Genomic DNA, 15,332 nt, shown 5'->3' with positions numbered 1-15,332 from the left:
GGCTCTGGAGCTGGACAAGCTCATTCCGAATCCCTGTGCAGTCTGCACAGTTGCAGTACTGTATGTCACATATCCCAAGGGAAAAGGTAGGGAAAAGACCCTATGCGGAGTCAGAGAGAGAAAACTGAATTCTTAAAGCAAACAGGAAGCAGGGACAGACGTCATCCTTTGCAGTTCGCTCCGTTTTCTCACGTCCTCTTTACCTCTCACTGTATCGCTGAGGACAGTGTCATGTTGAAAAGGTCACTGCTCCTGCCGGAGTCTCACGTTTCGGACACATGCAGGCCAGCCTGCTGCAGGTAAGAGCAGTCCAGACTGAAAGGGTCCTGGAAAGAGCAGATTGCCCTGAAATGTTGATCACCCAGAAAGGTGGAAAATCTATTCCTGGGTGTAAGGGAATGTGCTACACTGACAGGATGTAGGAACTAAATCTTTTTAGTCCTGAAAAGAAAGGACTATGAAGGGACATAAAAGAAGTATTAAAAATCCTCAAAAACAAAGGCAGTCTGTCCAGAGGACAGCTTCAGAATGAACAGTGAAACACAAGCGGAAATGATGTGGACATGGACAAGAACAGGAGGCATGTCTTTACACAAAGAGTGGGAGTATTAAGCAGGCTACCCAGACTTATTGTTGAAGTTGATATCCTGGTTTCTTTCAAGAAATATCTGAAAGAGATTCTTGGATCAATTAACTACTGATGACCACCGCCCTCAACTCTCCACTCCCCCATCTCCCAGTACAGCCCCGCCCTCCACCTTCTCCCAGTACAGCCCCGCTCTCCACTCCGCCATCTCCCAGTACAGCTCCGACCTCCACTCCCCTTCTCCCAGTACAGCCCCGCACTCCACCTTCTCCCAGTACAGCCCTGCCCCACACTCCCATTCTCCCAGTGCAGCCCCAGCCCCCACTCCCCCGTCTCCCAGTACAGCCCAGCCCCACACTCCACCTTCTCCCAGTACAGCCCCGCCTTCCCCTCTGCCTTCTCCCAGTACAGCCCCATTAGCATCTACCCTGTCAATTTCAGCTTCAGTTTTCTCAAATACAGCCAGAAAACCAGATGGATATCCCAGCTTTGCCAAAGCAATAATCCCTCATCACTGGCAGATACTTCTTACATGAATGAAACACCTTTCAGTTCATTCGTTTTTTATACAGTACATTATTATAATTCTAGGACTCACCCCTCTCACCCTGCCCCTACCCCCACCCTCCCTCTGGCCCTGATAGCAGGGGCAGAGGGACTGGCTAATTATTGAGAACAGGCAACAGCCAAGCACAGAAAAGCAAATTATCTAAGTTATAAAAAGCATTAATGTTTCCTCATGGCCAATTTAACATGCATTTTATTTTTATTGGTAGCTGTAAATAGGACAGCAAAAGGATTGACGAATATCTTTGCGGTCTCTCCCGCTGCTCATCCATCACAAAACAATCACAGAGCTCATCCTCCCCCCCCCCGACGCTGTCTTTGCTGACATGTGCCGTCTGGGGTGTTTTGCTTCTGAGTTGATGTGCAGAGAAGGCCGCTATCCAAGCAGCACCCACACCAGCCTGCTCTCACACCTCTGCGGTCTGTCCCCTCATGCACCCAGCCTGCTGCTAGCCATGTGAGCTCTCTGTCTGTCCCAGAGCACAGCGGGGCCACATGTTTTCAGGTCCCAGGATAAGGACATTAAAAGATTTTCATTAAAAAACTTAATTTAATAACTACGAGGAAATAATTCATTTCAGGGTGTTTTTAATGTGCTTGTAGTTAATGCAGCACTTGGAGACAGAGAGGACTGTCCGTCCAACAGTTCTACCCACTGGCCCACACTGCCTCCCTCTCTCTGGGCTCTACCCACTGGCCCACACTGCCTCCCTCTCTCTGGGCTCTACCCACTGGCCCACACTGCCTCCCTCTCTCTGGGCTCTACCCACTGGCCCACACTGCCTCCCTCTCTCTGGGCTCTACCCACTGGCCCACACTGCCTCCCTCTCTCTGGGCTCTACCACTGGCCCACACTGCCTCCCTCTCTCTGGGCTCTACCCACTGGCCCACACTGCCTCCCTCTCTCTGGGCTCTACCCACTGGCCCACACTGCCTCCTTCTCTCAGCTCTAACCACAGGCCCACACTGGCTCCACTGCATTGCTAGCTGATGGTACTCAATAACATGACTTCAGTCTTTTCACACTGAGGATATAGAAAACTTTGCACCATCAAAGCTTTGGTGACAGAAATGAACTCAGAGAGAACTGAGATAGCTAACCAGGTATCAGATTTAGGTTGAGTGTCATCTGCATAGAAATGATCATTCTAGCTGTGGGATTTCAGTTCTTGACCAGAGGCGATCACTATTCAAGCCAGGCAGAATGAGGTTTGTTTATAGGGAGCTTCTGCCAATGGTAATAAGGTGGCACCACTGACTGCCAGACCCCGATTGAGTACCAGGAGTTAGCACTGTGAACTCCTGAGCTCAGGGAGAGCTGGAGAGACATCAGTATCCTCTTCTCAGCTGCTCTCGGACTGCCAGCAGATTCTCACACATCTTGCCTTTATGTAACACGAAAGGTCAGTTTTAATTCCTTTCGTCCAGCTGAATCTTATAAACCCACAAAGCAGCGAATACTGAAACTGCACCCCTAAGCACCATTTTCAAACTTCCACATATATTCTGGCTCTAAAAAATTACAGTGATGCCAAAATACAATGGGCATGTCATTCCAGCGCTTCAAGTCAGATACATGTGAGGAACTATGATAGTGCCGGAGTTCAGATACATACGAATTCCCCCGGACAGCTTGGAAGTGGACGGATAGGGATGTGAGGATCACGGTTCCCTCAGTCCCAGGGGAGTGCAGACGCTCAGCTCCTGGGCATGGGCATGGGGAGGCAGCCTCAGCTCACTAGCCCCGTTTCTATGACTGGAGGGCACTTCTGTCTAATAGACCTCTAACATTTCTGTGCAAGTGTTTCTTCCAAACCTAACCCTACCCCTAAGCTTCTGGGACAAGAACAAACTGATGCAGAGAGAACTGGCGACATCTCACCTCAGGAAGAGCTACGTTCCCTCTGCAGACTGGAGTTCTGGGACTCAAGAGGGGGAGAGACAGGAGGAGTGCAGAGATTTTCTCTGTTCTAACTTCTGTAAAGGGACTTTAAATGTCTTAGCAAAGAAAAACCCACGCAACACAGCCTGCAAATAGTGGGAAAGAGCATTGTGCATCAACATCAAGCACTGCTCTGGGCCTGCGGCACTCCCTGCATTCCTGTGCTGTGTGAGTCTGCTCAGTGGCGCCCCCTGCAGCCACAGCTGTCTCTCCCATCACACCGCCTGCTGCCTGATAAACCATCTGCACGCCACTTCCTCTGCCCACAGCACAGCCCAGGCAACGGCGGAGAAGAAGAGATCAAAATAAACAGCGGCGAAGACGAGGAGGAAGAGGGCGGAGCAAAAGAAAGAGAGGAAGACCGATTGGCTGGTGAGGCTCCAGCTCTCAACCCCTGTCTCATCCTCTGTCAGAGCTGGAAGGTCATTTCTGCCTCGCAGGTGCAGCAGAGAAACACAGTTTGAAACCTGCCAGCGCTGACCTTTCAAAAAGCATTCTCCTGCCTGCCACAGCTCTCGGCAGGAAATTCAGTTGTCAGTGCAGGTGAAAGGAGCAAGAGCCCCCAGCGGTCTGACTCTACAGCCACCCCCACTTCTGTCCACATTCCTGCTGTCTGAGAGAGTGGACACAACCCCCATCACCCTTCACCACTGTCAACACTGCTGCTGTCTGAGAGAGTGGACACAACCCCCATCACCCTTCACCACTGTCCACACTGCTGCTGCTGTCTGAGAGAGTGGACACAACCCCCATCACCCTTCACCACTGTCAACACTGCTGCTGTCTGAGAGAGTGGACACAACCCCCATCACCCTTCACCACTGTCAACACTGCTGCTGTCTGAGAGAGTGGACACAACCCCCATCACCCTTCACCACTGTCAACACTGCTGCTGTCTGAGAGAGTGGACACAACCCCCATCACCCTTCACCACTGTCCACACTGCTGCTGCTGTCTGAGAGTGGACACCCCCCCATCACCCTTCACCACTGTCCAGACCACTGCTGCTGTCTGAGAGAGTGGACACAACCCCCATCACCCTTCACCACTGTCCACACTGCTGCTGTCTGAGAGAGTGGACACAACCCCCATCACCCTTCACCACTGTCAACACTGCTGCTGTCTGAGAGAGTGGACACAACCCCCATCACCCTTCACCACTGTCAACACTGCTGCTGTCTGAGAGAGTGGACACAACCCCCATCACCCTTCACCACTGTCCACACTGCTGCTGTCTGAGAGAGTGGACACAACCCCCATCACCCTTCACCACTGTCAACACTGCTGCTGTCTGAGAGAGTGGACACAACCCCCATCACCCTTCACCACTGTCAACACTGCTGCTGTCTGAGAGAGTGGACACAACCCCCATCACCCTTCACCACTGTCAACACTGTTGCTGTCTGAGAGAGTGGACACAACCCCCATCACCCTTCACCACTGTCAACACTGCTGCTGTCTGAGAGAGTGGACACAACCCCCATCACCCTTCACCACTGTCCACACTGCTGCTGCTGTCTGAGAGTGGACACACCCCCCATCACCCTTCACCACTGTCCACACTGCTGCTGCTGTCTGAGAGTGGACACACCCCCCATCACCCTTCACCACTGTCCAGACCACTGCTGCTGTCTGAGAGAGTGGACACAACCCCCATCACCCTTCACCACTGTCCACACTGGTGTTGTCTGAGAGAGTGGACACAAGTGGAAACAGGCCTTGCTGTGCTCTCAGAACGATCTACAACGATGGGCTCAGAACTGCTTTTCCTCATGTGAGGCACCCATCTAACCCATCGAGATGGATTTGTCTATTTTTCATAACAGGCCAGCAGAAACTTTGCAGTTGAAGAGCTGTGTGATCTGGCTCAGCATGTGACCAGGGGCTAACTGTCCACACCCCCACAATCCGGCCTGCACCTCAGCTACACTTATCACACTCGGTTGGCTTGGAGGGGTATGCTGTCCTGAGAACAAACCTAGAATCCAACAAAGCTGAAGATGGAGCAGATGGCTTGTTACTAAGTTTAACACAGAGGACAAGGAATTTTAATGGCCAAAGAAATTTGTTGCACAACCTGCAGGTTCCACTGGGACAGTTTTAGCTGGAGCTGATGTGTTTGTCACTGTGTGTTGCCATGGGAACCTGATGTGTGCAGTTATTTTCCCCGATTCTGCATCTCGTCAGGGAGAGACTCCAGGGCTAGACTGATGCCAGGTCCTGACCTCCACATTCTCCTGGGCACTGTCGTTCATTTCAAAACCTTCAAAGCTTGAGAAGGCCATTCATCTCATCTGACCCATTTAGTTGTGAATTGATCCAAGGATCTCGTCCAGCAGTTTCTTGAAAGAAATCAAGGTATCGGCTTGAAGCACATGGCTGTGCAGATTATTCCAGACTCCCAGAACTTTGGATAAATAAGTGTCTCTGTTCCCAGGTTTAAATGCACTTCCATGTTCCCATGTGTGTCCTCTGGTTCATGTTTCACTGTTCTTTCTAAAAAACTCCAATAGGTTATCAGAGGAGTTTTAAACATTAGCATTCTGAAGAAGTCTAAAAGTTTTGAGGACGTCCACTGGGTTGACCAAGGATTTTAAATAGTTGGATCAGATCCCTTCATAGTCTTCTTGTTTAAGAATAAAAATGTTCTTTAGTCTTCCTGTATAGGACAGTCCCTTAAGATCCTGAATAAACATGGTTCTCTGGACTGATCCCAGCACAGCAGTGTGTTTTCTATAATGTGGTGCCCAACATTGTTCACTACTGTACATTCTTCTTAGGTCTTACTGGTGAATTACACAATATCAACAGCCTTAGATTTAAATTCTATGATTTTAACCGCATATCCTAGTATTTTGTTTGTCTTTTAATTGCTTTCACATATTGCCTAAAAGATGTAATACAGTATGTAGGATGTAAGACGTAATAAGTAACATGTCAAAATAAATACCCAAATCTCTGTCATAACTAGCCCCATCTAGCTCAGCATATCCCAGTTTGTTTTCACAGCTCACATGTCTCAGCCCAGCTGCAGGGCCGCTTGCAAACTCTGATCTGTGGTGCCAGACTCCAGCACCCACCACCTCAGTGTCTCTGTCTGGGGATGCAGGAGCCCAGACCCTGCAGAGGGGCAGACCTGTTCAGGGGCGTGGTGCTAGGCGATATTGTTCGGGTGGCTGGCTTCCTTTCACCACTGGGGACCTGACTCTCTCAGTCCGTTTTTCCAGTTTGTTTCTCCGACAGTCCGGGGATGATACAGCACCTCCAGGAACGCTGGTTTTGTCAGTTCCTCAATCTCTGGGTGCCTTCAGTTCCTCTCCAGTGTAAAACCCTTTTCTTTCACTGGACAATGCCCTCTCTTACACAACAGCCCAGTCAGGGCCAGGCAACACAGACATCATCAGGACACAGTGTGCATCTGTGTGTGTCTGTGTGCATTTGTGCAAGACTGTGTGTGATAGTGTCCGAGTGTGTGTGTGACTGCGTGCATCCATGCGAAACTGTGAGTGACTGTGTCCATTTGTGTGTGATTGTGTAAAGTACATCTGTGTGTGATTGTGTGCATCTGTGTGTGACTGCATGCAACAGTGTGCGACCATGCGAGACTGTGCATGACAAAGGAAGGTACTTTGTAAAACAAAGCCATCTTCACACTCTCCATGTGTCATAAAATCAGAAATTGTTCTTCTATTCTTTTTTCCCTATACAGGCAGGAGATGTCCCTAATGGTTCTCTCTATACAGGCAGCTGCAGGACACAGAGAGACGATCACAGCTGCGATCAAACAGTTCTGGGTTGTACTATTATCAGCTGTAATATGTGTCTGATCCAAGATTGAGCTTTTTAATTATTTTTACTCTACAGTAGAGAAAGTTAACTCTCATATCTAGGTATTTTCTTTATCTCTAAAACCTTTACTATCATAAGGATTTTGTGTTTCAGCGTGATGTCCATATCTGCTGTATTTGATTAGCTAACATAAGGGCTGTCAGTACTTTCCTGCACGTGTTTTTCTGTGTTATAGATAGATATAACATACTTTATAACAATATAGCAATATTTTAGATATTCCATTAATCTAAAATGATTATTATTTAGAAACAAAATAAAACATCTAGGCATTAAAGTCCTTACAAGTCACGGAGTCAGGAGAGAGGGCACAGCAAGAGAGAGGGAGATACAGATTGAGATGTGCAGTAGCGGTCTCGAGAAACACATCATATCTGTCACTTTAATTAGACTGTCAGTTGAAATGTATGTTTGTGATAAAAAGAGAGCTGGCTGGATGTGGCTCCGCAGTGTGTGGATCAGTCAGCCTGACCTGCATTCTGTGCTGTTTTTCAAGAAATTTGTCAGCATGAGCTTTGCTAACTATTCTGTCACGAGTCAATATATTCCTGCGTGGTGAAGGGGGTGTCAGTACCGGGAACGCCATGTTCCTCAAACTGATTAAACTACGAAAAGGACATTGTGTCCTGTTATCAACTTTCACAAGAACCAAGTCTCTCTGAGTGTCTCTCTTCCTCAAAGCTGCTCCCTCAAAGCGACACATCGCAAACTTAATACAACAACACAGGAGAAATGTAAACTAATTAATATTTTATGTATTCAGTATAAAAATCTACTTGGTGTTATTATTTTACGGAACAGAAGAAATATTAAAGTTAAGAATCCATGAAATCAGCTTGAGATAAAAAAATCAATTTTTAATTTCTGTGGAGAACACCTCCTCCAGTTCATAACTCGCCCTTAAATACTCATTCAGCTGTTTTCCAACTTATTGCACAAAATGATGAAAATTGCATTGACTTGGTCTCACACCTCAAAGACAAAGAATTCTTCCAGGATTCCACTTCCTGAGTGATTGAGCTACTGAACACACTGCAGCCCAACACACTGACACTGAGCTACTGAACACACTGCAGCCCAGCACATTGAGAGATATTGAGTGAGGGATGGAATCATGTTTGATCAGAGAATCTCGACAGCCACTGCATTCAGCTGCCTCCCTCACAACAGTCCCAACATTCCACTCAAGAACATTACTTAACTGGGAACTGACCCCTGTGGACCTCTAATTATATCACCCATGCTGAACACTCATTTCTTATCAGGAATCTCTGTTTTATTAACTAATTATCAGCCCAAACTCTGTAATTATCTGTAACTGGACCATTAAATGTTTATGAGGAACTTTCTAAAAAGATTTCTTGGAATTCACATCACATCTCATCATGTGTTCTGTTAGTATGCTTCCGTGCTGTTACTTGTTCAAAGTACAGAATGATAGATGCTACCATGTGCTTACTATAGTATATCCAGCTCAATATAATTTTTGTCAGTACTCAAAATAAAACTCTAAACTGTTATTCATCTTTGGGAAAAGAGTTCATGTTTGTTAAATGAATTGAAGAAAAGTGATCTTATTGGAGGTGGTGATGATTTCTAGTTTTCCTGAGCTCTGTAACGCCTGGAGCTGAGTTCATGCTTCCTGGTGTCTGCCTGGCTGTCACTACAGATGAGAAATCTAGATTCTTCACCTTGGTCTCTCCAATTTCCCTTCAATATAAACAAAATTTCAAATGGTTTTCCTGCCGTGTATGGGCTCCTGACATTCAGTCTTTCCGACACATCTGAACAGTGGTGTCCTTTCCATTAACTTTTGCTTCAGTGCATTTCGAACAATGTTTGTGTTTCGTCACGCTAGCACATTAGCATAGACTTCACACAGGAAGCCCAGGCAAGCGGCTGAAGAGGAAAGCACTGTTTCTGTTGTATGACCTACAATAGGTACATGTGGAGGACTGGACTCCCTCAGAGCTCTGCTGGGAGAGGACAGCCGAGGAGGAGGAGGAAGAGTAGAGTAGGGCTCTCCTCACTCCTGCCTTGGTGAGCTTGTCCCCGCCCAGGCAAAATAGCCGTGGGACACCTCAACAGTGCACCTACCAATCTGCGTGAGTTAATGTTCAAGTTTGTGGGCCTTTTTGGTGAACAAAGTGCTACCAATTTGAGGTTGAAAAACCAGAGCCAGATGAAGGTCCCTCTGTTCACCTGCCCAAGTGCTGCCCAGCCACACAGGGGCAGTCCCCTAGCCCGGGGTGTTCCTTCTCTGAGGAGTCCTAGCTTCTGTATTCACCATTCAGCTCTGCTCTGCAGGTAGCTGTAGTGTTTTCCTCAATAGCTCTGTCATGAGAGGAACTTCCCCGCCTAACTAGGGCACTGCGTGTCCAGCAACTGCATCAGCAAGTCATAAAAACAAAAAACTGCAGAGAAGAAAAACACTTTAACATCCAAGTCGCCTGCAGCCAGCCTGTACACCGAGCGGCCACCTGCCCCCAGCACAGCAGGGATACAGGGGTCTCTCTCCCAGGCACCCACATTCAGACCACTGGAGACCTCTGTCTCAGAGCAGTGCATTGAGGCTGCTCTTCCTAGCTCATCAACTAGTGTTTCTGTCCTCGCAGTGAGAACCATCAGGGTGTCTGGATAGCCCTTTGAGCCCGAGGAGCCCCTGAAAGGCACGACAGGAGAGAAGCTTGTGTCCTGTGTGGCAGTGTGTCACTCCCTGTCCCTTCCAGGCCTGCCTCCCAGCACTAACTGTCTTTTCCCCTCACAGCGTGGAGCACGACTTCCGGCTGCAGGAGGGTCAGTTCACGCGGGCGTGGAGTATCGTCGGATCGGAATCGGGTCACAGCTCACCCCAGACCAGCACTGCAGCACCCAGAAATCAGGACTCCCCGCTGTCCCGCCCCCTTGCCCCTGCCAAGCCTGAGCACAAGAAGGGGCGACGTAAGTGCTTCTGGTTCCTGTGAGCTGGACATGGACAAGGAGATCACAAGCCTGTGCCACTGTGGACTGGGACTGAGGGGCTAGGCCTCTGTCCTTACCTGCCTGGAGTCACTGTGGACTGGGACTGAGGGGCTAGGGCTCTCTCCTCACCAGCCTGGAGTCACTGTGGACTGGGACTGAGGGGCTAGGGCTCTCTCCTCACCAGCCTGGAGTCACTGTGGACTGGGACTGAGGGGCTAGGGCTCAGTCCTCACCAGCCTGGAGTCACTGTGGACTGGGACTGAGGGGCTAGGGCTCAGTCCTCACCAGCCTGGAGTCACTGTGGACTAGGACTGAGGGGCTAGGCCTCTGTTCTCGCAGGCCTGGAGTCAATGTGGACTGAAGGGCTAGGGGCTAGGCCTCTGTACATTGGGCTGCGTTTCATCACCATGGAGACATGAGGGTTAGGTGAACACCAGCTTTTATATTTTTTAAAATGGACTTATTATAAACTTTGAAAATAAAAAAAAATGCTTAAAATCATAATTACAACAAAATTGTACATAATAGAGAATTCTACAATTTGTGAATGCTATATTTCAGAAACAACTAAATAAAACGGTCTACAATGTATTTTACTACACAATCTCTGTGCGCTACTGTTTTTCTCCTCAGTGTGTTGTGTGTGATGGCTGTTGCTGTGTCTCTGTGGAGTGTCTGTGCTGGAGCCAGAGTAGCACTCAGAGGAGCTTAAGTCAACCCCAATTTCTGCACAGGGCTGAAAAGGGAAACTGGATCGAAGTTAAGTGAGGTTTTGGAATCAAAGAGCTGTTTTCCGCATGGCATCTTCTGACAGTATCCTCGCTGCCGTAGGGAAGCTTCGCTCACAGACTGCAAGAGCTGCATTCAGTCCAGCCCTGCCCCAAAGCCGGGCACAGGGAAGCTACTATACTGTCAACCCTGGCCCCCCGCGCAGTGCACAAGCACCTGTGTTTGTTGTGTGCTGGAAACGGCACCGCAATGTGTCCACACTGGGCTCTGAACACCACAGCTCTGTCCTTCAGCGACACAGGACAAGCCATCTGCACAGAGGACACCACTGGGCCCAGCCTGCTTGTCAGGGCCGTGACACTTGACATGCGAATACTTCAGCGAGATGAAAGGAAGTTCAAAAGGCCAAACTGAAGATACTGTGAGAGGCAGTCAGGGGCCACTCAATACTGTATAAAAGATCTATTAAATGTGTACAGTAGATTCCCATCAGGAGTTCACACAGGGGCTGGAGTAAAAGGGGCACATCTATCGCTAGTGAGCTCATTACTCAATTACACAGTTTACACCTCCACAGCTAGTGTGTTCATTAGTTAATTAGTAAATTCTATACCTCTACAGCCAGTGTTCATTAGTTTATTACAGAGTTTAAACCTCCACAGCTAGTGTGTTCATTAATCTCCTTTACAAGCTAATTGCACATGAAAGGACACAAACCATCTACAGGATTATGGGCTACAGAACCAGGACTGAAATACTCAGCACACAGGTTTTCAGTGGTGAAGCAGCTCTCCGTCATTCGCGGTGGGGATCTCCTCGAGCTCTTGCTGTTGAGACGCAGTCTGGCCTTTCGGGACAGAAGGGGGCGCTCTCAGGGATGGGGTGATTCTAGCAATTGGTGGAGAATCTTGAGGGTCCTAAAGAAAACTCTTAGGCAAGAGGGTAAAATTGGCAGAGCAGTAAAAGTTCAGCCGCCATCGATTACCCTGGTGTGGCACAGGTGTGGCATCAGCGCATGGAGACCTGCTGCAGGGCAGAGTGGGCAGCTCTGAGAGCCTTAGCTGTCAGCAAGGAGGAACACGAAAGTGGAACGTTCAAGATTAGCCGTACACTCCCGGGATACTGTGTAAGCATTCCCTAGAGCCAAGCTACTCGGTCACAGGACATTCCACATGCGCTGACAGTGCTGGTTCGCCCCCTAGTGTCTTTACTGAGAATGTCACCTTCAAATGAGGTCATTTGGTATTCCCAGAGTCTCCTCGCTCAGTGGATTGGTTCCAGTTGGCTCTCCCTGTAGTCTACTTGTACATCTCTGGCGAGGATGGCACAGTCTGCAGCTGTACAACAAGAAAGCATTAACATCCAAGAGGAATGTTTCAAATTACAGAACGATTGCTCACTCGCTCATGGTGAAAGAGCCAGCACCGTTAACCAGCCCATCCAGAGGATAATAGGAGGGGTCTCTCGGAAATAGGAAGACCCAAACCCATTAAACACCTTTTCCCCAGGGTTTAAGGAAGGACAAGGTACACTGGCGTTTACATGCAGGACCAAATACAGAACCATACGGGCCAGTTGGTTCATTTTTATGACGTTTGTAACAGTTCTCATGCTCTTACCTGTGGACAGCTCTGTGCAAACGAGCGCCGGTGGACCGCAGCGAGGCTGCACTGAAGAACAGTGGACTGTTCAGAAAGCATGGACCGTCGTCAAGAGATCGCAGGCTGAAGGAATGAAAAGCTGCGCTGGCATCCCCACCCTACAATCGGATCACGGCGCTCGAGGAGATGTGCGAATCTGTTCCCTATCCAGCACAAGTAGCTGCAGTCCTTGACTGCAAGGACTTATTTTCCGACCGAGCCCTGCGGACTGAGAGACGCTGGGGTGGATTTACTGAGCTCAGAGTGAAGTCGCCGAAGACAGACAAGAAGCCAGATTTCTCTGTGCCAAGAGGGGACACCCCTCGGTCTCGGGGACACACGGAGGCTTTGGGAGCTGTCCTCCCAGGATGCAGATGATCCCACATTACGGTAGGGCAGGGAAAGCCATGTTTGGAGTGGAGGGGGTTTGTCAGCAGCGCGTCGTAGGTGAGAGTGTTCAAGTGTGGGATGCAGCAGGAAGGGCCACTGAGGCTCTCGGGGCTGCAGGTGGCCCTCAGGGTATTGTGTGCTCGGACTGCAAACTGGATAATGGATAAAAAAGGCCAAGGTGTTTAAGAAAACACATAGTTTTCAACTTAGAGGCAATAAGAGAGGCAAGCAGCATGTTAATGTACAGTTAAAGGTGCAGAATGAAAAGCGTCTCCAGGGGGCTGCTGCAGCTCTTGGGCAGCAGACAGCGCTGCGGGCCCTCACAGTCCTGGGGCTGAAGGTGTGTGCTGAGCACTTACACACTTTTCCTCATGTAGCATTTCTACATCGCTGGAGTACAGCAGAGAGCTTCTGGATCTAACCTCTGACTTTCGTGGTAACATGGGCTCACAGTAACCTATGAACCTTCCCGACAGCACTTGTCTGCGGTTGGAAAGTTTGGCTGAATGACAATAGACTGATTAGATTATAAGCTGTTACTCAAGGAGATACTGTAGTGGGATCTAATCACAGCTCAACATATTTCAGACTGGTAAATAAAAGACAATCAAGCAGAATTCACTTCTGTATAATCAAAACACAATTGTTTTTTGTGTGACAGTTTGACAGCTCAGGGCTTCAGGGTTTTATTTCAGCTCCCCTGCCCCTCATGCCTCGCGAGAACGTTTAACACACAGAGACACGCGGCGTGCAGCTGCCCCCAGGCCGGAAGCGATGGCTTGGAGGGTTGGGGGACAAAGCAGGGTTCTGTCCTGAGACGGAGGACAACGACATGCTGTCGTTATTTTGTATTCTGTCAAGTCTTCAGATTTCCCAAGTCCTCCCAAGTTACAAAGGCTGACAGCTGGCCTGATACTTACGGCATGCCTGACCTGCACTTCCCACACACAGAGTATTTCACGCTGGTACAGTATGGTGCTATGGGGGGCCCTGGAAGAACGTCACTGGCCTTGGAGAGGACAAACCCCTCTAACCCTCTAAAGACCCCCGAGGATACGGTGGGACAATGATCTCCAGTCCCAGCCAGAGCTATGTGTGGGGCAGCTGTGAAGACAGACGCCCAGTGCTGTGACAGAAAAGAGGAACTGCACGAATGATCCAGAAAGACAACAGCAGAGCACCTGGAGATACTGTAGTACTGCTCTTGTTTACGGCTCCCCGAGGACACAGCTTTAAAATAATCACAGTTTCCTTGGACCGAGCAGCAGTGAAGAAACGGGCAGAGCTGTGTGCTCTGGGCCAGGGGCAGCCTAGAGCCTCACATGCTCACAGTAAGGGTAGGAGCCCAACGTGAGGCTTTAATTTACAGGCCCGGCAGAGACAATATCTCAGCCGCAGGCACTCTGAGGAGAGCGAGGCTCATTTACAGAGAGAGAAATTGCCTGCGTCAGCACAGGCATGAAGAGGAAACAGCAAGAAAGCACTTACTGTGAGAATGTCCTGAGAGAACAAAAAGCATAACTACACTCTAAAGCATTGTAAGGCAAGGCATACAAAAAGAAAAAAGAACAATACAATCTGTTGTGTCTGGCAGGACAATATTAAGCAGTAACTCAGAACAGAAGTTAACAGAGTTCTAGGGACTGTTAACACAAGAATCCTCATGGACAGCACGTGTGTCAAAGTTGTGCACAAAAACACACCGCGCTGAGCTGCAGGAGTGAGCCAGACACACCCCCAGTGGACACACTGACATCAGGAACAGATGAGACCAGCCTGGCTGCCTGGCTGGCTGGAGACTGTGACCGTCTTGTGAAATAACACAGTGAACACTGCATGTGGAGTTTACAGCCACGGAGGAGCAGACTGTCCTTCTCTTACAGCAGTGGTAAACAGCAGTATGTTGATGTCTCGGCATCAAGATGTGGCCAAGTGCCCCTTGCACTCAGGCTATTTACCCTCAAAAAAGGTTTAATGTTTATAAAGATTATACAGTATGTATTTTCCCATTGGCAAATATTAACCAAGAATACAGTGCACTGCATCTTCCAGCCTGCAGTTTGGACTCTTGTCTTGTCCAGGTGGCAGAGCCCTGGGCTCACAAAGCACACCAGCACACTCATCACCAGCCTTACGTTCTCCCAGAACTGCTCCGTACATCCCCAAGGACAGCTGGGATCTAAAACCTTCACTTTGCCATGAAAGGTCTGATTCCCAATCTCTCTGCCTGCTGTTGTGGGTCAGGTGTTAATGCACGCTCCAATGCACAGCACAGCAGCACTGAAATAGCCGATGGTTCTCAACAGCAAATGGAAGAGATGCTCACATGGCAAAGGCCTCCCGAGTCGGCCTCCTCCAGCAGCAAACTGCAGAGAGCTGCCCCTGTCCCAAGGTTTCACTCTCTTTACAAAACATCACGTCTGCAGGCCCCTTCGCTGAGGTGAGGGCGAGTGTCAAGCAGACGGGGGACAGCAGGCCCTGTGCCTCCTCAGGGGGGCTGGCCCAGGCCAGGCTCGAGCAGCGGACATGGTGAGCATGTGGAAGAGCCCCACCGCCCCCCGCACAAGACGCTCCCTGTCAGAGCCTGCAGGCGGACATGAACCTGCCAGCCCTGCGCCTTTTCTCCATCTGGATCTGCTGAGGACGTCCTCCTCTGAGATCTGCATCC

The 15,332-nt window shown here is 49.2% G+C and overlaps 2 protein-coding genes across 4 annotated transcripts in view; one reads left to right on the top strand and one right to left on the bottom strand.

Moving 5' to 3' along the window:
• LOC148673875 (uncharacterized) overlaps window positions 1–10,518 on the top strand; it is an 88,031-nt gene extending 77,513 nt beyond the window's left edge. Inside the window, exon 5 of one of the 2 annotated variants that reach the window (XM_088630802.1) lies at window positions 9,712–10,518. In XM_088630802.1, the coding sequence (XP_088486928.1) occupies window positions 9,712–9,867 (156 nt within the window). In that variant the 3' untranslated portion in view covers window positions 9,868–10,518. The remainder of the gene's footprint in view (window positions 1–9,711) is intronic. The other variant, XM_088630804.1, reaches the window with a different exon arrangement.
• The window catches only part of LOC148673874 (dedicator of cytokinesis protein 2-like), a 260,919-nt gene that overhangs the window by 155,121 nt on the left and 90,466 nt on the right, over window positions 1–15,332 (bottom strand). The gene's annotated exons all lie outside the window — the stretch shown is intronic.

The sequence above is a fragment of the Lepisosteus platostomus genome, chromosome 4, assembly GCF_059453375.1.
Source record: "Lepisosteus platostomus isolate fLepPlt1 chromosome 4, fLepPlt1.hap1, whole genome shotgun sequence".
NCBI lineage: Eukaryota > Metazoa > Chordata > Actinopteri > Semionotiformes > Lepisosteidae > Lepisosteus > Lepisosteus platostomus.
This window is presented reverse-complemented; position numbering and strand designations above follow the sequence as displayed.